This window comes from Oryctolagus cuniculus, chromosome 1 (assembly GCF_051225735.1).
Source record: "Oryctolagus cuniculus isolate XC-2025 breed Fujian yellow rabbit chromosome 1, ASM5122573v1, whole genome shotgun sequence".
Taxonomy (NCBI): Eukaryota; Metazoa; Chordata; class Mammalia; order Lagomorpha; family Leporidae; genus Oryctolagus; species Oryctolagus cuniculus.
The window spans coordinates 178,266,829-178,290,636 of NC_142867.1; the positions used below are offsets into that span (position 1 = coordinate 178,266,829).

Sequence of the window (23,808 nt, forward strand, 5' to 3'; positions counted from 1 at the left end):
CACTCTCCACATAGCCACAATGGCCAGGGTTGGGCCAGACCAAAGTCAGGAGCCAGGAGCTTCATCCAGGTCTCCCATGTGGGTACAGGGGCCCAAGCACTTGGGCCACCTTCTGCTGCTTTCGCAGGCACATTAGCAAGGAGCTGGATCTGAAGTAGAGCAGCCAGGACTCAAACCAAGGACCACATGGGATGTCAGCACCGCAGGCAGCGGCTTAACCTGTTATGTCACGATACTGGCCCCCCACTCCTCCATCTCATTCATTCCAGATACAGAATAAAATAAGTAAGCTACAGGACCTCCCCAACTTAGTCTTCTCCCTCTCCACAGCCAGCCAAATAAGCACCCTCCAGGTTTCATTTCACTGGTAACTGAACTCCCCTTCTAGCCAATCTCCCTGACACCAGCCTTCCCCACTATAACCTGTGCCACGGAGGACAGCCTCTCATGCCAATAACCTGTTAAAAAATTACAGCATGAGAACACACACAGACTCCACACTCATACATACTGACTACACACACACAATCATAGACACACATACATGACAGCTCCCTTAAAAACCAAAATCCCTTCTCATGGCTTCCAGAATCCCTGAATGACCTCATCTTTTGTTCTCAGCTCAGAAAGCCAACTCCTCAGGAGGACTATCTCTGATCACCCCAGCTAAAATGCCTAGAATAGCAGCTTACTTAGAGTTTCCCATCATCAGGGTTATCTCATTCATGATACTTATCATAACCTCATCATCTTCCTTGTTTACTTGGTTACTATTTGTCTCCATCAGAGCCAGCTCTTATTGTAGACACAGAAAAATCACCAGGGCTTGGCACAGGGATGTTGCTCAATAAATCCTTGTTGCCTAATGAATGAACGAAACTGAGTTTGGATGACGGACGCTGATTATATCACATCTCATTCAGAGCTATGACCCAGACATAAAGGACAGAGTTACAGAACCTCTCCTCTGTGTGACCATTCACACCAAACAACACATAGACCTATTGAATTTTACAATATATGCAGGAAAGATAAAAGGCTGTATACAAACTTTTAAAAAGAAGACACAAAGATAAACAGTGGCAGCACTGAATTTGGGACGTCTGACCCATGAATCAACATTACCATCATACTCTGTAAGGGAGTTGAAGTCAAGGCCCAGTACATGGGTTCCTGAGAGACGGGGTTATGGAAGAAAGGGAATCCGCTCTCAGGCAGCCAGCTCTGGCTGTTAGAACCAACTGTCTGTCCCAGAGATCAGCTCACAGTCCCTCTGTTGACTGTATTTGTCATGACCTTTGACCTTTAGCAGATGAGGTGGGTATGCAAAAGAGGGCACTCCTGGAAGGCATCTATCCATTCCCCTCTCCTCAAAAACCTCAACACAGAGACACTAAGTTACCGAATGGACCTCACAGAGTACAATTTTGGAGGCCAGCTCTCCATGTACAAGGAGGCAAGGCTAATATTTTCACTTAAACAAGAAATATCTCCATCCTCACCATCAAAAAAAAAAAAAAAAGGATATCAAGTCACCAGGAACATCTCTCCTTTTTGTTCAGTCACCAGAAGCAGGCTTCTAAGTAAAGCATACTTGCCTGTGAAGTGCAGACAACAGATGACAATTGTTTAGCTTTGAAAAGAGGAGAATTAAGATTAAGATTTATGGAGTTCCTGTCATGCACCAGCCACTATACAAAAGCTGTCTCACTTGGTCTTCCAAATTTACAGCAAGTAAATAAAGCCAGGTGTTGGCAATTAGCTGCCCAACATTACATAGCTGCTAAGTGAAGGTACTGAGGTTCAATATCAAGTTTCTTTAACTCCAAAGCAGTTTAAAAACATTCATAAAAACTACCCAAAGCTTGGAAATGAGACAGTTGGGCAAGACGGAGGATGGGAGGCGAAAGGCAGCACATCCTCTCAACATCAATGTCACACTGCAGCATCATTCAACAGGCCCTCCCTCGGATTACGTCACTCTTGCGGAGAACACGTTTGAATTTGACTTTTCTATGTACAACCCGAGAGACTTCACAGACTCTGTGAAGTTACTTGTTGAAGACGTCTTGACAGTAGAAACATTGACCACAAAGAGTCTACAAACCTTAATCTCACATTCTTTTTTTTTTTTTTTAAAGCCCATTAATAACCAGTTCCTCAAATACCCTTTGAATCAGTTTACCATCTCACTGGTTTCCTCATTGGTGGACTAAAGAAAATTCTGACATGTTCATTTTGTATCTTTACAAGAATATTTCTCATTTTTAGAAATTCCATGTTGACATTCATCATGACAACACATTTTGTTTAGGAGAACTTGTACACAGTTTCCTAGCTTCTTGGGAAAAGTGATTATGGGATCCGCCTGGGGGGTGTGACAAGCCAGAAGTCAGAGAGACTGCTCAGACTTGCCAACCATCATCCCCAGGAACCCAATGGCTTCCTCCTCCTGTCTTTCTAGGTCCCCACACCCAGTTCATATTCTATTTTCCCCTGCTGCTACATCAAAGAGTCCCTTCCTCTATGGGATTCCCACCAGGACCCTTCGCTTGGGCACCTGATATGCGGCTGACTACCATTCCAGCCTCATACCCACCACTAAGTACATCCACATATATTCTTCACAAGGCCTAACTGGACTTTTCTTCATAATCTCTTTGCTTCCCCATACTCTCCATCAACTTCTGGGGCCACACCAGTGCTGATTACCATAGCTGGTGTGGGGAGCAACTGGGAGCAACTTGGACTAGACTAAGTTACTGGAATTAAGACTTATTCTATGCATCTGCTCTCCAACAATATGGCGCTGGGAGAGGAGGAAACAGCTTCTACACAGCTGCCTCCAGTTCAACCAATAAACTGCAGGACCTGCTCCTGATTGGAGGAGAGCAGCGTACTCGGCGTGTGGGTAGCAGAGTTGGGATTGGTGGAAGAGGACTATAAAGGAGGAGAGAGACAACATGCACCAGGAACATCTATCTGAAGGAACACCTGTGCAGCCCCCGAGAGAGCCGGCCGGCGGTGTGCCGCTCCCCCGCGGAAGTGGGGAAAGTGGCAGGGGGAACCGCCCTTCCACGGAGGTGGAAGGGACGGTAGCCAACCCGGGAAGAACCAGCAGCTAACCCGGGAAGGGCCGAGCAGACAAAAGAACAACGCAGGGTCCTGTGTCGTTCCTCCAGGAAGACAGGGAGCGACAGCTGGTTTCCTTTACACTCATACAGTACCAGGTAGGCCCACCACGTGTGCTCTGGCTACAACATGCACAGGCAGAGACAGCCAGGTTCCTCCCAGTTTCAGGAAAGGGCAGCAAAGCTGCACGATGTGACGATGGGAAAGCCTGTGTTTAGTTCCTTCCTTGAAGGCAGTGCTTTTGCCTTTCCCATTCTCCTGGAGAGGCCAAGCTTGGGAGGCTATTACCCGTGAGCACAGTGTGACAAATGCTTCCATTGCTTTATGGCTGGCTCCTAACCATGCATTGCCTCAAAATGGTACTAACTTTCTCAAGGACCTATCTTGACTCCTTTGCCAACATCAAGGGTCATTACATGCTCTTTGAATCCACTCTATAGCTAGCACAGTGCTTTGCGCTCCATAGACTCTTAGCAAATAATTGGTGCCTGACTAGTTGGCTGAGTGCTCTTGTCTTGGGGTAGCAGGTTCTCATCTTGAGCAGTTTCACTTTACAGTTTAGCAAACAGGCTAATCCACAGATGAAGGACAATGCTCCCCCACCCCGTCATCCCACCCTCAGGGAGAGCTTCCAGATGCAAGGCTGCCCCCTACCCAGGGCTCTGGAGGCTGAGACACAGTGGAGAAAGTGAAGGGGGCGCTGCATCAACCCTCAGGGCTTTTCCAAACAATCTTCATCCCAATTTCCTAACTTTGCCACATTTGGAGTACCAAAATGTATGCAAGTGCACTTCAGTGACCGCACCCTCTTAATGAATGTTCAAGAGCCTTAAACAATGAGGATACTAACGATAAAAATGTCCACATTATCTTTATCTCTCAGAAAAACAAAGAATAAAAATGACAAATATGCTATTAACAGTACTCATTTTTTTTTTAAGATTTATTTATTTATTTGAGAAGCAAAGTTATAGACAGATAGACAGACAGAGAGAGAGGTCTTCCATTCACTGGTTCACTCCCCAGATAGCTGCAATGGCTAGAGCTGAGCAGTTCCTAAGCCAGGAGCTAGGAGCTTCTTTCAGGTCTCCCACATGGGTGCAGGGGCCCAGGTACTTAGGCTATCTTCCACTGCTTTCCCAGGCTATTAGCAGGGAGCTAGATTGGAAGTGGAGCAGCCGGGATTTGAACTGGCACCCATAAAGGATGCCAGCACCACAGAGGGAGGCTTAACCTAGTTAACAGTACCACCCCTAACAGTAGTCATTTCAGTACTCTACATTAACTTCCTAAGGTACCAAACAGATTTAAAGGCTTCCATGTCTGAATGATAGTTAATTTTGTGGTATAAAAAAGGAATATGTGGAGTGTAAAGAACCAGATGGAATGCCAGGATCCTAGCTTCAGCCTGGTCCAGCCCTAGTTGTTGCAGTCATTTGGGGATAAACCAGCTGATTGAAATTCTCTGTCTCTCTCTCTCTTTCTATAACTCTGCCTTTCATTTTTTAAAATCTTTTAAGAAAAAATACATGGGGGGCTGGCATTGTGGCACAGCAGGTTAAGCTGCAGCCTGCAATGCCAGCAACCCACATGAGCACCAGTTCAAGTCCCAGCTGCTCTACTTCCAATCCACTCCCTGCTAATGTGCCTGGGGAAGCAGCAGAAAATGGCCCAAGAATTTGAGTCCCTGTCACCCACGTGGGAGACCCAGATGGTGTTCCTGGCTCCTGGCTTCAGCCTGACCCAGCCCTGGCAGTTGTGACCATTTGGGAAGTAAATCAGCAGATGAAAGAGAGTCATTCACTCTCTCTCTTTCTGTCTCTCTGACTCTCTCTCCCTCTCTCTTTCTCTCTCTGTCACTCTGCGTTTCAAGGAAATAAAAAATAAATCTTTAAAATACAAAAAGGAATTCATAGCAAATATGACTCCATGAAGGAAACTAGAAATAGTTAAAAACATTATAAAAACTAAAATTAGGTATTGCATATCCACAACTTTGAATCCCTCGTATGGATCTCCTCTTCCTCCCTCCCCTTACCGCCTCTTCCTCTTCTTATTATTCCTCTGTCCCTTCCTCCATTTTTCCTTTTTATCTATGGATAACGTCATGAGCCTATGAGCAAATGCTGCCACGTCCTGTTCCAGGGCAGCCTTGTAGCCTGGTGGCAGGTTGGATGGGGCTGCAGGCACCTTCTCCTCAATGAGAACCACTCACCTTCCCCCCTTGGAGCTTTCACTCAATGTTCCATTCTACTGACCAATGAAACTGTGCTTAGCACCATGGACTCAGAGAACTCTAGACTCCTGAGAATGCTGGCTAGATTCCTGAGAATCTATGTCCTGGGGCACATCTGGATCATTCCCAGGGAGATGAGAAAAGCAGTGGGACTAGGGCAGGGACTAAGGGCCACGGGCGCTGGGGTCTGGAGGGCTGCCACGTACTCCTCTGAGAGTCAAGATGCCCTAAATGGGGAACCACACTGACATCAAATAAGCACTTGACTGTTCTCATAGTGACCCACCAGGATTCCTCAACAATGAATGTCAATCTTTTCACGCATAAAGGAGAGGGCACGCTGCCAGGTCGGGAATCATATGAGAAATGTGTACATATAAGTAACATCATTTCTGATTATAACTTGACTGAAATGTTGGTTTTTCTAAGTCAGTATTAATGTATTTAAAATAAACCTTAACTGTAGGCCATGAAGTGACTTCAACCAGAAAGTATGGGTAAAGATTTTTTTTCTTCTAAGTATGTACACCTTGAACTCATTTGTCACAAATATTTTTTTTCACTCTGCTCACACCTGCCATCCAAGTCTCTACAATCTATTTGCCAAGTTCAAAGAGTGGCCCGTGGCCTTCTGGAGCATCTAAACTCCCCAGCCAGATCCACGGGCTATCACCAGTTGCATCTTACACAGACCTACATGTTTTTAAATGTCTTACTGCTTGAGACAGTAAGATATGTTTTCGAAAACAAAAGTAAAAATCCACTCGGGCACCACCATCCCTGTGAAACCTTAAGTGACCAACAGAGCTCCTGCTCAAAGGGACAGAAGCCACGGGGGTTTATCCATCTGAGTCTGCTCACACTGCAAGTCCTTGCCTGTAACCACAGGTTGCTGGCCCTTGCGGGAACAAACCGTGACCTTCTCGAGAACAGAACTCCCAGAAAAAAAGAAAGAAAAGGCAAGTGGCACAGAGTTTACTTCTGAAGCTGTCCAGATGTGTTAAACCCGATTTTTTCTATATGTATCTAACAAAAAAAAAAAAAAAAGAAGAAAAGAAAAGAAAAAAGAAACTGGAAGTTTTCAAACATTACTCCAACATATGGGTTTGTTTGAAAGATTTAATAACATACTCAATAAGAAAAACTTCATACCTTAAGCATTTTTATTTTAAAATTTCATCCCTTGAAATTAAAAATAATTTCTCTCTTTCTCCAAATGTATCATTATGTAATTTTTAGTTGCTTTTATGGTAGTTATGGTAGTTCTGTGTTTCTTAAAGCTTTATTTTCACCAAAAATCACAAATCTGATAGTGAAAATAGGTAATACAGAGTAACAGACATGTCAAGGAGAAGGATTACTTTCTATAAATTTAGGAAATAATCAATAAATCAAATATATTTTTACTAAGCAACTGTTAACTATTATCAGAGAGTTACACTTCATTCAAATGTTCATCCAAACATGCATTGAACATCAACAAGCCAAGAACAAGTGACACAGAAAAAAGGCACAGTCCCTCCTTCAAAGAATTCACTCTACTGTAGAAAGAGGCTACACCAACTATGTGATCACCAGGAGGAAGGACGGAACTCTATCAGGGGAGGGAGGGCTGACCTGGGGACTGGAGGCGAGAGGATGAGGCAGAGGAATGTACATAAGGAAAGGCTCCAGGGTCGGAGAGAATTTACTATGATCACATTATCTACAAACCTAAGATAACCAACGGCACATAGCTCACTCTGATGGATGGATAAAGCCAAAGCAGACTATCCACCTCCATGGTATGCATAAGGAGCTAGCAATGAGACAGTGTAAAGTGGTCCACACACAACACCTTGAAGATCTTTTTTTAAAAAAAAAAAAAAAAAGATAGCAGAGATACAGGAGACCTTTTAATGTCCTGGAACATAAGAAACAAGCCATGGGGTTCACATACCTGAGCCCACTCACACTACAAGTCCTTGCCTGTAACTGGCACAGCAGGTAATGCCACCACCTGCAGTGCCAGCATCCCATATGGGCGCCAATTCGAGTCCCAGCTGTTCCACTTCCAGTCCATCTCCCTGCAAATGTGCCTGGGAGAGCAGCAGAGGATGGCCCAAGTCCCTGCACCCACATGGGAGACCTGGATGAAACTCCAGGCTCTTTGCTTTGGCCTGGCCGAGCTCCAGCTGTTGCAGCCATTTGGGGAATGAACTAGCAGATGAGAAGACCTCTCCTCTCTCTGCCTCTGCCTCTCTGTCACTCTGCCTTTCAAATGGAAGGAAGGAAGGGAGGGAGGGAAGAACCTTGTGCTTTGATTTCAACCACTACTGTGTGGAAAACTTGAAAAACCGCTGAACAATATCAGTAGGACATTTTACTTTAGTCTAGACAGGCTGTTCAGATTTGGTGGGCAAGGAGGTTGAGATGAACTTGAAGAAAGGCGTGGGTCAAATAACCCTGCTGCCTACATTTGGTTTATCAGGTTCAGCACAGGAGAGCACAAGCCGAGCTCCCTGGCCTCCAGTCCACCCATGGTTTTCTCCATCCACCCATTCTTCTCCGTCTTTTTCTTCCCTAGTGCCTCCACTGCAAACCCTTCCCTTCCACTTCACTCTGGTATTATCATCTGTAAACTGGAGATACCTGTAGTACCCATGGACTTTTGGGGAGGCTCAAAGGAGCCCTGTGCGTACAGTGTGTGCCAGTCTCTGGCAGTCAGTACCTGTCAATGCAATCATGACAGGATGATAACAAGAGCCATCCCTCCTTGCATCATAACCAAACACTACTCATGGAAGTGTCCACACACTAAGAGTCATGCACTTATCTGTCTAAGGAATGAGTGTGCCTCTACTCCCTAAGCACTATCACTATAAATCAACACATACATGACGTTAATGACAGTCAGTGCACCACAGTTGAAGGCAGAAATTTGGGCTTGCAAGTTAGACATGTCTGGGTCTGACTCTCAGCTCCACCCTTGACCCTGATCCTCTATCTCCTGATGTGTACAATGGGGATTCTATCTACCTGCCAGCATTGCTGTAAGACTGTTTGTGAGATAATGCATCCAACAGGATCAAACAGGTCCAATTCAAAACAGGATCAATAAATGCAATTTCATAAGATTAAATTTCAATACATGAGATGAATCAATTCACACAAAAAGAGGTTCTAATGATGACTGGATAAAGAAAATGTGATACACACACACAATAAGCCATAGAATATTACTTAGCCATAAGAAAAGAATGAAGTCCTGTCTTTCACAGCAAAATGGATGCAACTGGAAACCATTATACCATTATAAGCCATCCCCATAAGACAAATACCATACATTTTCCCTGATCTGTGGTCATTAATAGGGCACAAAAATGTAATTTATAAATATTTGAATTGCAGTCTGCGTGAAATTATGCTCAACAGCATAACTGTTGAGAGGAAATGGCTTAAAGTCTAAATGAACTGAATAATTGTCTTGTAACCACACAGGAAATAATTTGATGTTACACTGTCATTGGTTCTATTTCACTGAAAGAAATTATGAATGACTAACAAAAAAAACTGTATAGGGGTCATTTTTCCATTCAATTATTGTTTATAGCTGTTGTCTGTATTCCCACTAAACTAGGGTCTTTTTGCTTTTTACTTGTCAAACTTCTTATTTGGTGAAGTATTAAGCCTTTTTACATCAATGTAAATTTAAAATATGCTGTCTCAAAAAAAAAGGTAAAAGGAAAGAGAGTGGAGGGAGGGAGGAAGGGAATATCGTTTTGTTCTTGGACTTGTATCTATAAGTCATATTGAATCTGTTAAAAATTAAAATTAAAAAAATGAAATTTAAACAAAAAAGAGGTTCTAAAACTTTGGTGTGAAAGAATTTCGAGGGTGGGTATTGTGGCACAGGTGGTTCAGCCATCACTTGTGACATTGGCATTCTGTATCAGAGTGCCAGTTTGTGTCCCAGCTGTTCCACTTCTGACCCAACATCCTGGTAATGAGCCTGAAAAAGCAGCAGATGATGACCCAAGTACTTGGGCCCTGTCACCCACCTGGGAGACCTGGATGGAGTTCCAGGCTCCTGGCTTAGGTCTGGCCTAGCTCTAGCTATTGAGGGTATTTGGGGAGCAATCCAGTTTTTCTATCTCCCTCTCTTACCATTTTGCCTTTCAAATAAATAAGTAAATCAATCTTAAAAAAAAAAAAGTTTCAAACAATCTGCTGCTTCACTCCCCAAATAGCTGCACTGGCTGGGGCTGGGCCAGGCTGAGGCCAAGGGCTCCATATAGGCCTTCCACGTGGGTGGCAGGGGCGCAAGTACTGGAGCCATCTTCCACTGCCTTCCCAGGTGCATTAACAAGGAGCTGGATATGAAGGGCCTTACCATGCCTTCTCCTATCTCTTCACACTCAGACCCTTCTTAGTTGGTTGCCCTCTATGGACACAGATTCTCAGACACCTCGTAAGATCTCAGCTCACCAGGGAGCAGCACGGCCTTGGCCAGCACATTCAAGCCCTGCGGGCTCCTGGTGAGGAAACCAGAGACGGGGCTTAGACAGCAGTCCTTATTCAAATCCTGAATTCTCAAGTTCAACAGAAATCCTTCCCAAGGCAGTGATTTGTCCACTACACGCACTAACCCCCTCAGCTAGACTAGCATTCAGAGAGCCTGCATCCCAGTGCACCGCCGGCTTTTCCAGCTGGGGCCATAGTCCTGGTACCAACGTGGTGCTGGAGAACTACTCGCGTGAAGTCAGCACCGGGCAAAGCAGCACACAGGATTCTTTGGGATTTCCAGCAACTTCTAGCCAGGCACAGGGAAGCCATCAGAATTTAGAAAGGACCACCAGATGTCGCTCTCACAAAAAAAGTGTTGCCTTACTTTCTAATAACACTTTACCATGTTTTTAAAATGAAAAGTTAACTACATCACAAGGAAAAAGATTTCTTCCTTTCTAAATTTCACTACAAACACAACTGAGCTGCAACTTAAGACAGGAATTAAGTTCTAAAGTTAGTATTTTAAAGAAAAATCATGCATAGTTAAAATTAATAATAAACCACTATAATCCAAAAGTTGTACTTTCAAAATTTATATTTATTAAATAAAAGTTTTCTAAGAAAAATTAAATTAAATAATATTGAAAAAATACTTTAAATTTCTATTATAACGGAACACCCATAGTTCTGGACATAACTCCACAAGGGAATGGGTGTGCAAATTCATAAAATATGCACGATAATATACAACATAAAACAAAGAGTGCATATGCAAAACACAAGTTATTTACAATTACATATAGTTGAATTTGCTTCCCACAAGTGAGCAAATTATCTTACTCTCCATGCATATTCCTCAGCTCCTATTTTTATGGTTGTAAAATGAACCTTGGAGGCCAGTGTTGTGGCACAGTGGGGAAGCCTCCACCTGTGGCACCGGCATCCCGTATGGGTGTCAGTTTGTGTCCAGCTGCTCCTCTTTCCATCTAGATCTCTGCTGTGGCCTGGGAAAGCAGTAGAAGACAGTCCAAGTGTTTGGGCCGCTGCACCCACATGGGAGACCCAAAAGAAGCTGGGAAACCTGGAAGAGGCACCTGACTCCTGGTTTCAGATTGGCTCAGCTCCAGCTGTTGCAGCAATCTGGGGGAGTGAACAAGTGGATGAACACCTCTCTTTCCCTTTCTCCCTCTCTATCTTTGGCTCTACTTTATCTCTCTATCTTTGGCTCAGTTTACTGTAGATTACCAGTATGGTGCCTGGGTGTTAATAGACTGGGACTCTAATTACTTAGTCAAAGGAGGAAGCCTTTTCATTTAAAAATACTTCCATGATGGGGCCGGCACTGTGGCACAGCAGGTTAACACCCTGGCCTGAAGCGCCAGCATCCCATATGGGCGCCAGTTCTAGTCTCAGCTGTTCTTTCTTCTTCCAATCCAGCTCTCTGCTATGGCCTGGGAAAGCAGTAGAAGATGGCCCAAGTGCTTGGGCCCCTGCACCCGCATGGGAGACCTGGAAGAAGCTCCTGGCTCCTGGCTTCAGATCGGCGCAGCTCCAGCCATTGCAGCCATCTGGGGAGTAAACCACTGGATGGAAGACCTCTCTCTCTCTCTCTCTCTCTCTTTCTCTGTGTAACTCTTACAAAAAATAAATAAATCTTAAAAAAAAAACTCTAGAATATTTAAAAAATACTTCCATGAGAAATATATTCATCATTAAATAGTTATGTATGATAAAAGTTGGGGCTGGCACAGTGCCAGCATCCCATATGGGAGTCGGTTTGAGTCCCAGTTGCTCCGGCTGCTCCACTTCTGATCCAGCTCTCTGCTATGGCCTGGGAAAGCAGTAGAAGATGGCCCAAGTCCTTGGGCCCCTGCACCCACATGGGAGACCCAGAAGAAGCTCCTGGCTCCTGACTCCTGGCTTCATATCAGCGCAGCTCCAGCCGTTATAGTCAACTGGGGAGTGAACCATCGGATGGAGGACCTCTCTCTCTCTCCGTCTCTCTCTATCTCTCTCTCTTTGCCTCTCCTTCTCTCTCTGTGTAACTTATATAAATAAATATATTTTTTTAAAAAGATAGATGGGTGAATGAGATGGGGGCCACACACCTGCCACCTCTGTGCCCAGAGCTGAGTGCTCCAGCTGCAGCCTGCACCACAGCTGGCCAGAGACTCTGCTGTGGCCCAGGAGTGCAGTAGAGGATGGCCAAGTCCTTGGGCCCTGCACCCCATGGGAGACCAGGAGAAGCACCTGGCTCCTGCCATCAGATCAGTGCGGTGCACTGGCTGCAGTGCGCCGGCTGCAGCCGCCATTGGAGGGTGAACCAACGGCAAAGGAAGACCTTTCTCTCTGTCTCTCTCTCTCTCACTGTCCACTCTGCCTTTTAAAAAATATATACATATAGACCAATCACATGGGTGTCTGGCTTGGTGCTTAAGAAGCCCATGACTCATATGGGAGTGCCTGGGTTCAAATCCTGATCTGATCCTGTTTCCAGCTTCCTACACATACATACCCTGGGAGGTGTGGTGGAGCTGTGTCCCTGCCACTCACATGGAAGACTTGGATTAAGTTTCTGTTCCTGGTTTCCATCTGGCCCAGCCCACAGACACTGTGGACATCAGGCAAGTTAAACAACAGGTGGGATCTCTATCTGTCTCTCAAATAAATAAAAATTTAAAAGATACACATTATATGAGGCTGGCATATATGTGGCACAATGGGTTAACCCGCCACCTGCAATGCCAGCATCCCATATGAGTTCCGGTTCACCTCCCAGCTCCTCCACTTCATATCCAGCCCCTGTTAATGCGTCCGGGAAGGCAGTGGAAAATGGCTCCAGTACTTGAGCCCCTGCCGCCATGTGGAGAACCCATATGGAACCCTTGGCTTCAGCCTGGCCTAGCCTCAGCCATTGCAACTATCTGGGGAATGAAGCAGCAGATGGAAGATCTGCTTCTTTCTCTTTCTCTCCCTCTCTCTGTAATGCTGCCTCTCAATAGATAAAATCTTTTAAAAAATAAAAAAAATAAAAGCTATACATAGATACAGAAAGGTTTGAGAATATAGGGCATTATAGTTCATATATTAAGGATTTCAACTGGACTATAGTGAAATATTAAGCAAAAGATTTTAAAATGAATTTAAAGATGGTTTAACATATGTTTCTTTAAGGAGAGTCTATGTTGGCGAAAGGAAAAAAAAAAAAAAAAGAATCCGATTCTGCCTCTCCTTGGCTGACATATCCTGACATCTTCAAAGAGATCAGCCACACCAAAGGGACCTGCCTGCTGCCTGTTTTTTGTTTGTTTGTTTTAAATTTTATTTATTTGACAGGTAGAGTTACAGACAGTGAGAGAGAGAGAGAGCGAGAAAGGTATTCCCTCCGTGGGTTCACCCCCCAAGTGGCCATTACAGCCAGCGCTGCGCTGATCCAAAGGCAGGAGCCAGGTGCTTCTCCTGGTCTCCCATGGGGTGCAGGGCCCAAACACTTGGGCCATCCTCCACTGCCCTCCCGGGCCACAGCAGAGAGCTGGCCTGGAAGAGGAGCAACCGGGACTAAAACCAGATGCCCATATGGGATGCTGGCGCTGCAGGCAGAGGATTAGGCAAGTGAGCGACAGCACCAGGCCCTGCTGCCTGTTTTTACAAATAAAGTTTTATGAGAACACAGCCATGCTCAATCATGTACTTTTCATTTAAGGCTGTTTTCCTATTCAAACCAGAAATGAGTAGTTGCAACTGAGACCACGTGGTCCAGGAAACCAGAAATGTTTATTCTGTGAGCCCTCACACACAGTCTGCCTATCACTGCACAAATGGGTAAATGTCCTTCCCTATAACTCATTAGATGCTTTGATGATACGGTGAGAAACAGCTATGAACACCTCTGAAATAATGTTTAAAAGGTTAGCAATGAGGAGGGATCACTTACCAAAAAGGAAAACAAAACAAAAACAAGCCACACTGCGCTCAAGCTTTAAATCCAGGAAGGAAATAATGTTAAGAACATGGCCATAGAGTCCCACCATCAGCTCCACCATTAGTGTCTAGGTGTGGCCTTTGGTAAGTGACTTAACTTCTACAACATTCACATTCATCACCTAAAAAGCAACAGCAACATTACGTAACTTGTAGGGCTGAAAGAACTAAATGATATGTGTGCAACATTTAGCATGGTGCCTGGTCCATAATGAAGCACTAAAAACCATCTGCTCTGGAGCCGGCACTGTGGCATACTAGGTAGGCTAAGCCTCTGCCTGCAGCGCTGGTATCCCATATGGGCACCAGTTCATGTCCCAGCTGCTCCTCTTTCAATACAGCTCCCTGCTAATGCTCCTGGGAAAGCAGTGGAGGATGGCCCAAGGGCTCAGGCCCCTGTACCTGCATGGGAGACCCAGAAGAAGCTACTGGCTCCTGGCTTCGGCCTGGCTCAGCCTGCTCAGCCTGGCTCAGCCCTGGCCATTGCAGCCATTTGGGGAATGACCTAGCAGATGAAGACCTTTTTCTCTGTCTCTCCCTCTCTCTCTGTAACTCTGCCTCTCAAATAAATAAAATCTTAAAAGAAAAAAAGAAAAAGAAAAACACCATCAGCTCTCATGAAATTACTACTTTATTGCTATCACTTCAGGGAAAAGTTACATGTCCACATATTAGACCATTCACACAGTACCTTCCCTGGCAAGGCAGCTGTTCTCATAAGAACTATGAGGTACTGGGCCGGCGCCACGGCTCCCTAGGCTAATCCTCCGCCTGCAGCGCCAGCACTCCAGGTTGTAGTCCTGGTTGGGGTGCTGGTACTGTCCCGGTGCTCCTCTTCCAGTCCAGCTCTCTGCTGTGGCCCGGGAAGGCAGTGGAAGATGGCCCAAGCGCTTGGGCCTTGCACCCGCATGGGAGACCAGGAGGAGGCACCTGGCTCCTGGCTTCGGATCGGCACAGCGCACCAGCCACAGCAGCCATTTGGAGGGGTGAGTCAACAGAAGGAAGACCTTTCTCTCTGTCTCTCTCCTCACTGTCTAACTCTGCCTGTCAAAAAAAAAAAAAAAAAAAGAATTATGAGTTGCCTGCAAAGCAGAGGCTGACAACACTCATCTGTTCTTGTGGGACTGTCAAGGAAAAAGCTAGGACTTGGATGTATTCCTTCATTTGTTTCAACACTTAACCTAAGGTTGGTGTTGTGGTATAGCAGGTTAAGCCACCATCTGTAACACCAGAATCTCATATGAGTGCCAGTTCAAGTCTCAGCTGCTCTGCTTCCAGTCCAGCTCCTTGCTAATGCACCTGGGAAAGCAACTGAAGATAGTCCAAATATTTGGTCCTCTACCACCCACATGATAGAACTGGATGGAGTTCAAGACTCCTGGTTCCAGCCTGGCCCAGTACCAGTCATTGCAGCCATTTGAGGAATGAGCCATCAGACAGAAGATCTTTTTGATCCTCTGGCTCTCTTTCTCTGTCACTCTGCCTTTTAAAGAATATTTTAAAAAAGATTTATTTTATTTATTTGAAAGAGTTACAGAGAGAGGTAGAGACAGAGAGAGGTCCTCCATCCTCTGGTTCACTCCCCAGATGGCCACAACAGCCGGAGCTGCACTGATCTGAAGCCAGGAGCCAGGAGCTTCTTCCAGGTCTCCCACGTGGGTGCAGGGACCCAAGCACTTGAGCCATCTTCTACTGCTTTCCCAGGCCATAGCAGAGAGCTAGATTGGAAGAGGAGCAGCCAGGACTAGAATCGGCACCCATATGGCATGCCAGCGCTTCAGGCCAGGGCGTTAACCTGCTGCACCACAGCACCAGCCCCAAAATAAATCTTTAATTAAAACAAAAAAGGACTAATCTTCCCTCTATTCCTACCAGGTTCCCCTTCAGCAGCAAAAAATGTTCAGCAAGAAGCTACATGCCTAGCTACACATTTCTATCATGTAGAAAAATAAACTTTATACACTGAAATCAATGGGTTCAATATCATTGTAAGTGAAATACAACATTTTGGTTTCTAACAAGAAGCAAATAAATATAGAAACATGTTCAAAACTAGCAGAAAGCAGAGAGACTGTTGAAGCGATCATGAGTTTAACGGACCATATAATAATCATCTCAAATTTCATATACATTATCCATCAAAAATAAATTAAAATTCTAAACATGCTAAGAGATCCACAGTAGAATTCTGGTTAAAAAAACAAATGCCTTGAAAAGAATCTGAAATGACTGCAGATGGGAACAGGGAACTTTTGGGGTTGATGGAAATGTTTGATCTCAGTGGTGGTTCAATCTGTGTTTACATTCAGGCAATTTAATCTGTACACTTTTATCATGGATGCATTTTACTGCGAGTAAAGTATACCTTGTTAAGTAGTTTTTTTAAAAATTTGGGGGAAAGAGATATTAAAAATTTTCCATATTGAATTGTTTAAAGTATGTTAAAAATTCAGATGTTGATGATATCACAATGGCTAATACTTCTCTAACTGTTCCATATGCTTTTTTTACTATTACTATTTGAAAGATAAAGTGACAGAGAAAGAGAAAGAGAGAGAGAGAGAGAGAGAGAGAGAGAGATTGCATCCTTTGGTTCACTCCCCAAAAGTCTACCCTGAGGTTGAGTCAGGCCAAAACCAGGAACTAGGGATCCCACCCCGTGTCTCCCATGTGTTTGACAGATCCAAGTACTTCAGCCATCATCTCCTGCCTCCCAAGGTATGCATCAGCAGGAATCTGGAGAACAGAAGGGGAGGTGGGGCAGGATCCAGCCATTCTGATATGGGATGCAGGCATCTCAAGCAATGGCTTAACCTTACGTGCCACAATACCCACCCCCACCCCCCTGCTACCTACTTTTACATACATATTAACTCATTTGCTCTTCACAACACTCTAACATGGCTTAGTATTATCTCCAGTTTACAAATGACGAAACTGGGGCAGACAGGTTAAACAACTTGCCCAAGGTCACAGACCACATACGTGGCACAATCCGGATTTAAATTCACAGAGTCTAACTTCAGAATTTAAATTACACTCATTCTCTTTAAAGCTTTTACAACTGCTTTTGAAAAGCAAAATGTTCTAAGTTCACCAAATTGAACTACGTGACAAAGTGGACTTCACCGGACTGAGCACGGGATGAAGATACACTCTCACTCCTGTTCATACCATGTCTGCCAGATCTGTTTCATGTCTGTTCTCCCCCAGCCAATGGGTCCTAGGAGACACAACCACGAACTATCCTCACAGCACCAAGCACAGGACCTGTACACCAGCTGCATAAATAATGAATAAAGAAAGAATCAAATGTGTTGGTCAGGGAATTCATTAATGCATTTATTCACATATGAAGTATCACTGGAGACAGAAATTTTATTCACAAGTGCATTAGAAAAAAATTTATGGAAAATAGAATTAAAAGAGGAGTTTATTAGAGTTCTGGCTGTTTCACTTCCAATCCAGCTCTCTGCTGCTATGCTTGATAAAGCAGTAGAAGATGGCCCAAGTACTTGGGACCCTGAACCCACATGGGAGACTAGGAGGGAGTTCCTGGCTCCTGGCTTCAGTCTGGCCCAGCCCCAGCTCTTGAAGTCATTTGGGGAATGAAACAGCAGATAGAAGATCACTTTCTCTGTGTGTATGTGTATGTATGTATGTATGTCTCTCTCTCTTTCTCTCTGCAACTCTACCTTTCAAATAAATAAATAAATCTTTTAAAAAAAAGGTATGGGGTAGGATCCCCATACAAGTGCCCTAGTACCAGCCCCAGCTTCTGATCTAGCTCCCCACTGACACATCCTGGGATACATGCAGGAGATGATGACTCAAGTGCCTGGACCTCTGCCATCCATATGGGAGAACTGAATAGAGTTCTGGGCTTCTGGGCTTCTGGGCTTCTGGGCTTCTGGCTTCAGTCTAGCCCAGCCCTGGTTGTTGCAGGCATTTAGAAAGTGAACCAGCAGATGAAAGATTCTCTGTCTGTCTCTTCTCTCTCTCTCTCTCTGCCTTTCAAGTAAATGAAAATAAACCTTTAAAAGTAATAAAACTGAGGCCAGCCCTATGGCATAGTGGCTGGCATCCCATATAGGCACCAGTTTGAGTCCCGGCAGCTCCACTTCATATCTAGCTCTCTGCTATAGTCTGGGAAAGCAGTACAAAATGGCCCAAGTCCTTGGGCCCCTGCACCTACATGGGAGACCCGGAATAAGCTCCTGGCTCCTGGCTTCAGATCAGCACAGCTCCGTTGCGGCCAGTTGGGGAGCAAACCAGCAGATGGAAAAAAATCTCCCTCCCTCCCTCCCTCGCTCTCTCTCTCTCTCTCCCTCTCTGTAACTCTGTCTTTCAAATAAATAAATCTTTAAAAAAAATAAAATAAAATAGGTACAATGATCATCCCAGAGCTCATGAATGGTTATAGAGAGGCCTATGTGATTCTTTTTTAATGTTTATTATTACTTTGCTTTAAAACTTTACAGTTCTTTTTTTTTTTTTTTTGACAGGCAGAGTGGACAGTGAGAGAGAGAGACAGAGAGAAAGGTCTTACTTTGCCATTGGTTCACCCTCCAATGGCCGCCGTGGCCGGTGCACTGCGGCTGGCGCACCGCACTGATCCCATGGCAGGAGCCAAATACTTATCCTGGTCTCCCATGGGGTGCAGGGTCCAAGTACTGGGCCATCCTCCACTGCACTCCCTGGCCACAGCAGAGAGCTGGCCTGGAAGAGGGGCAACCGGGACAGAATCCGGCGCCCCGACCGGGACTAGAACCCAGTGTGCCGGCGCCGCAAGGCGGAGGATTAGCCCAGTGAGCCGTGGCACCAGCCAAACTTTACAGTTTTTAACATTTTGTTACATTCACTTCATACATAAACATTATATACATACATATATACACACTATGTTTTCTTGAAAACAGAGATAAGAATATCCCAAAGTGAGGGGGCTGTGATCCATCTGACTCTAGCCCGCACTCCTGTCTATCCTGCAGTGAGAACCTGTTTATATGGAGAGAATCCAGCCAATCAAAAGGCCCAACCGAACCTTCAGTGGAACCAACCAGTTCTAAAGGTATCTAGAAGGATTTGCCCTGACAAACCAAAGTTGTGCAATTAGCATAGGAACATGTATAAATCAGTAGAACATAATAAAGAATACAAAGATTCCTATACCCATGGGAATTTATTGTATATTCAATTAAGATTTCACAATGGAGAGAGAACACTGAATTACTTAATTGTGGGGAGCAGGGCCCGGCCCCCACAATATGGCGCTGAGAGGGAGTAAACAACTTCCACACAGCTGCCTCACCTATTCGACTAACAAGCTGCAGGAGCTGATCCTGCCCCTGACTGGAGGAGAGCAGCGTGCTCAGCGTGTGCGGAGAGAACGCCAGCAGAGCTGGGATTGGTGGAAGAGGACTATAAAGGAGGAGAGAGACAACATGTAGGAGGAACATCTGAGGAACCCCTGAGAGAACTGGCCGGCGGTGTGCCGCTCCTCCACAGAAGCGGGGGAAGCGGCGGGGGTGCCGCCCCTCCGCGGAGGCTGGGGGTAGCGGCAGCAAACCCGGGAAGGGCCGGGGAAAGAGAACAGCGCAGGGTCCGGTGTGGGGGAGCGACATAATGGTGCCGTGACTCGGATATGAAATCTAGGAGGGAAGAAGCAGGAAAATATCGAAGAGAGACTAGGGAGAGCCTAGGGAAAAGCCAGACAGAAAAAGTGCCGGGAGAAGCTAGCGAAAGCCTAGGCATAGACTGGGATATGGACTGCAGGGAGAAGCTAGGAGAAATCTAAGATTGAAAGTGAAAGCTAGAAAAAACTTAGACTCGGATACGGACTGTGGGGAGAAGTTAGGAGAAATGAGAGAGAAATATTGCTGGAAGAAAGCTAGGAAAAGTACTGGGGAGAGAAAAATATAAGCTAGGGGAAGGTGAAGACGCGGGGGTAGGCTGAAGCGGAGACATAAGCAAGGTTGGGATTCGTCAAATCAGCCCGGGGAGCAAAGATGAAAAACTAAACCGAAGCGGAGACGTAAGCAAGGTTGGGATTCGTCAGATTAGCCCGGGGAGCAAAGACGAAAAACTAAGCCGTAGCAGAAACGTAAGCTAGGCCGTGATTCGCAGAAGCCGCCGAGCGCGGAGAGCGCACGCGGAGCCGGGAAGCCGCGCAGATAGGAGGAATAAGAATGCCGGGAGATAGAAGTAAAATAAGAGAAATAGGAATGCCTGGAGATAGAGAGAAATAGAGAAAAATAAAAAAGGCCTCCCACAACATGGCGATGAGAGGACCCGGATTCAGTTTGCCTAATTGGTAGGGCGATAAGCACCTGTGGGCAACTCTAGCTGAGCAGAGTATGCGCTGTGGGGCACCGAAGACAGGCGCGTATCAACGCCTTAAAGAATAAAAAGAAAGGGGGATCTGTGGGGAGCAGGGCCCGTCTCCCCTAACATGGCAGGGCCTGTCACCTGGGAGACATAAGTACTAAGACTGTGGACAAATAAATACTGAGGACAAATACTGAGATTACCGAGACTAAGACTAAACTACTGGAACTGCTAAGACTAACTCTATGCATCTGATCTCCCACCATATGGCACTGAGAGGGAGTAAACAACTTCCACACAGCTGCCTCACCAATTTGACTAACAAGCTGCAGGAGTTGATCCTGCCCCTGATTGGAGGAGTGCAGCGTGCTCAGTGCGTGGGGAGAGAACGCCAGCAGAGTTGGGATTGGTGGAAGAGGACTATAAAGGAGGAGAGAGACAACATGCGGAAGGAACATCTGAGGAACCCCTGAGAGAGCCGGCCGGCGGTGTGCCGCTCCTCCGCTCTTCCGCTCCTCCGCGGAAGCCGGGGAAGCAGCGGGGGTGCCGCCCCTCCGTGGAGGCGGGGGGGGGGGGGGAGGAGGGGCGGCAGCTAATCCAGGGAGGACCAGGGGGAAAAACAACAGCAAATCCATTGCCACTCCTCCACGAGCCTGCGGAGCGAGCAACACTTAATAAATGATACTGAGAAAATTGTTTATCTAATGGAGCAAAAAAGAATTATATCCATATACAATTTACCAGATAAAGAGTTATATATAAAACATTGGTAATTGTTTTTATAATCTGAGATAGTAACAATCTTTCTAAGCAAGACACAAAAACAGAAGCCATATGGAGAAGAAGAAAGGACATGGCCTTATAAAACCCTACAATTTCTGTAGTGGGCATTTGGTATAGCAATTGAGCTGCAACTTAGAACGCCTACATCCCGCACTGGAGTGCCTGGGTTCGGGTTTGAGTCCAGGCTCCACTCTCCATTCCAGTTTCCTGTGTATACGCACCCTGGGAGACAAGTGGTCGGGTTCCTGCCACCCACATGGGAGATACAAGCTGAGTTTCCTACTCCTGGCTTTGAGGAGGCCCAGCCTTGCATATTTCAGGCATCTGGGGAATGAATCAATGGATAGGCAGTCTCTTTGTCTCCATTTGTCTCTCATACTATTTCTCTGCCTTCCAAATAAATTAAACAAATAAAAATTTTTAAATCTGAAACTCCCAAATCAAATAACTGACTAGGTAAAATAATCAAAGCATCCTTAGTAGACAAAAAAAAATTGTTATACGGAATACATAAAGAACTCTTACTAGTCAATAAGAAATAGACAATCAAAAAGCATAACAAATGGGACAGCATTGTGGCACAGCAGGTTAAGGCACTGCCTGAGATGCCAGCATCCCATATGAGCATTGATCCCAGTTGGTCCACTTCCAATCCAGCTCCCTGTTGGTGTGCCTGGAAAAGCAGCAGAAAATGGCCCAAAATGCTTGGGCACCTGCCACCCATATGGGAGACCCGGATGGAGTTCCAGGCTCCTGGCTCCAGCCTGACCCAGCCCAGTTGCAGAAATTTGGGGAATGAAACAATGGATGGAAGAGCTACCTCTCCCTTGTTCTCTGTAATTCTGCTTCTCAAATAAATCAATAAATCTTTCATTAAAAAAAGTATATTAAAAGGTGGGACATGCTCTCTTCACAGTGCACTAAAGAAGAAATCTAACAGCTAATAAATTTAGAAGCATGCACTTAAAAACATGGTATTATTTTTGCCCACATGATTGGCAAAAATTTACAAGATTGACAAAATCCATGGTTGGCAGAGGTGTATAAGGTTGTTAACAATCTATTTAGATGTCCAGCATGTATCATATATAAAAAAGAATTAATGCATCCATCTCACACACAAACACAGCAAGAGCACTTCTAAGGCTGTGCACTATTCAAATTCTCAGGCACCAAGGTTGGTCTACAATGGTACATGCTGTATTGGCAACTTCAGAAACTACCCAAATCATCTTCCACCAGGAAGATGTTAAACAAATTATGCTGCAATTCTCTTCTGTCGTTTTGTAAAGAACAAAGCAAGCTGTGGAAATATCTCTGAAGATATATTGAATACCTGGTCCTGGGGAAGATGTATAGTACCAATCCCATCGATATTGATAAAACCCAGATGTGTGTGTGATACATTTTCTATATTTATATATATGTGTTTGTGTGTGTGTGTGCGCGTGCGTGTAACTAGACGGTCACAAGAAAACTCCTGATGGCCAAGTTTTTTCTTCTGAGAAGAGAGAGAACAGTAATGAGAAGCTTTCAGGAACTGTGTGACATAAACAACTTGAACAATCTGAACAATATGGGAGAGGTTAAAGAAAGATTTGGAGGGGCCAGCAATGTGGTGCAGCAGGTGAGGCTGCCTACCTGCAATGCCTGTATCCCATATGGGCATATAGTTCAAGTCTCCACTGATCCACTTCCCATCCAACTTCCTGCTAATGGCCTGGGCAAAGCAGTAGAAGATAGTTCAAGTATCTGGGCCCATGACACCCACATGGGAGACCCAGACTGAAGCTCCTGGCTGCTGGCTTCGTCTGGCCCAGCCCTGGCATTGTGGCCATCTAAGGAGTGAACCAGCAGATAGAAGATTCTCTCTCTCTCTCTCATTCTCTAGCTCTGATTTTTTTTTAAAGATTTATTTATTCAATTGAAAGTCAGAGTTACACAGAGAGAAGTGAGGCAGAGAGAGAGAGAGAGAAAGAGAGAGAGAGAGAGGTCTTCCATCCGATGGTTCACTCTCCAATTGACCACGACGGCCGGAACTGCGCCGACCTGAAGCCAGGAGCCAGGAGCTTCTTCCAGGTCTCCCATGCGGGTGCAGGGGCCCAAGCACTTAGGCCATCTTCTACTGCCTTCCCAGGCCATAGCAGAGAGTTGGATTGGAAGAAGAACAGCTGGGACTAGAACTGGCGCTCATATGGGATGCTGGCACTTCAGGCCAGGGTGTTAACCCACTGCACCACAGCGCCAGCCCCAACTCTGATTTTCAAATAAATAAATCTTAAAAAAAAGAAAAGAATGACTTGGAGGGGCTAAGGTTGTGGTGCAGCATGTTAATCGCCACCTGTGATAAAAGCATCCCATAACAAAGTGCAGATTTGCTTACTGGCTGCTATGCTTCCAATCCAGCTTTCTGCTAATGCACTTGGAAAAGCAGCAGATGATGGCCCAAGTACCTGGACCCTTGCCACCCATGTGGGAGACCCTGGTGGAGTTCTAGGCTCTTGGCTTTACCTGGCCCAGCCTTAGCCATTGCAGACAGTTGGGAGGTAAATCAGTAGAGGGAAGATCTTTCTCCTTCTCTCTCCCTCTCTCCGTAGTTCTGCCTTTCAAATAAAGTCAATCTTTATTTTTTAAAAAAGGTGTAAGTTGAAGACAAGCAGATCCAACATACCTAGAGAAAACCTCCTGCACAGGAAGGTAAGATGACATTTCAACTAAATGTGTTTTATAATAACTCAGATCCTTCCACACCCAGCCTAAGTGAACAGCCTTTGCTGTCTCTAGACAATCATGTTCGGTAGCTTTTTACTTAGAATAATTTCAAATTTAGAGAAGAGATGGCAGAATAAAGGCAGGACAAA

General features: G+C 45.3%; 1 protein-coding gene across 8 annotated transcripts in view; it reads right to left on the reverse strand.

The window, feature by feature from the left end:
• TTC39B (tetratricopeptide repeat domain 39B) overlaps positions 1 to 23,808 on the reverse strand; it is a 152,673-nt gene that overhangs the window by 110,622 nt on the left and 18,243 nt on the right. Inside the window, exon 2 of one of the 8 annotated variants that reach the window (XM_070052366.2) lies at positions 14,529 to 14,881. The exons of the other annotated variants lie outside the window; for them this stretch is intronic. Within the exon in view, the coding sequence (XP_069908467.2) occupies positions 14,529 to 14,555 (27 nt within the window). The 5' untranslated portion in view covers positions 14,556 to 14,881. The remainder of the gene's footprint in view (positions 1 to 14,528; positions 14,882 to 23,808) is intronic. 8 annotated transcript variants of the gene reach the window in all.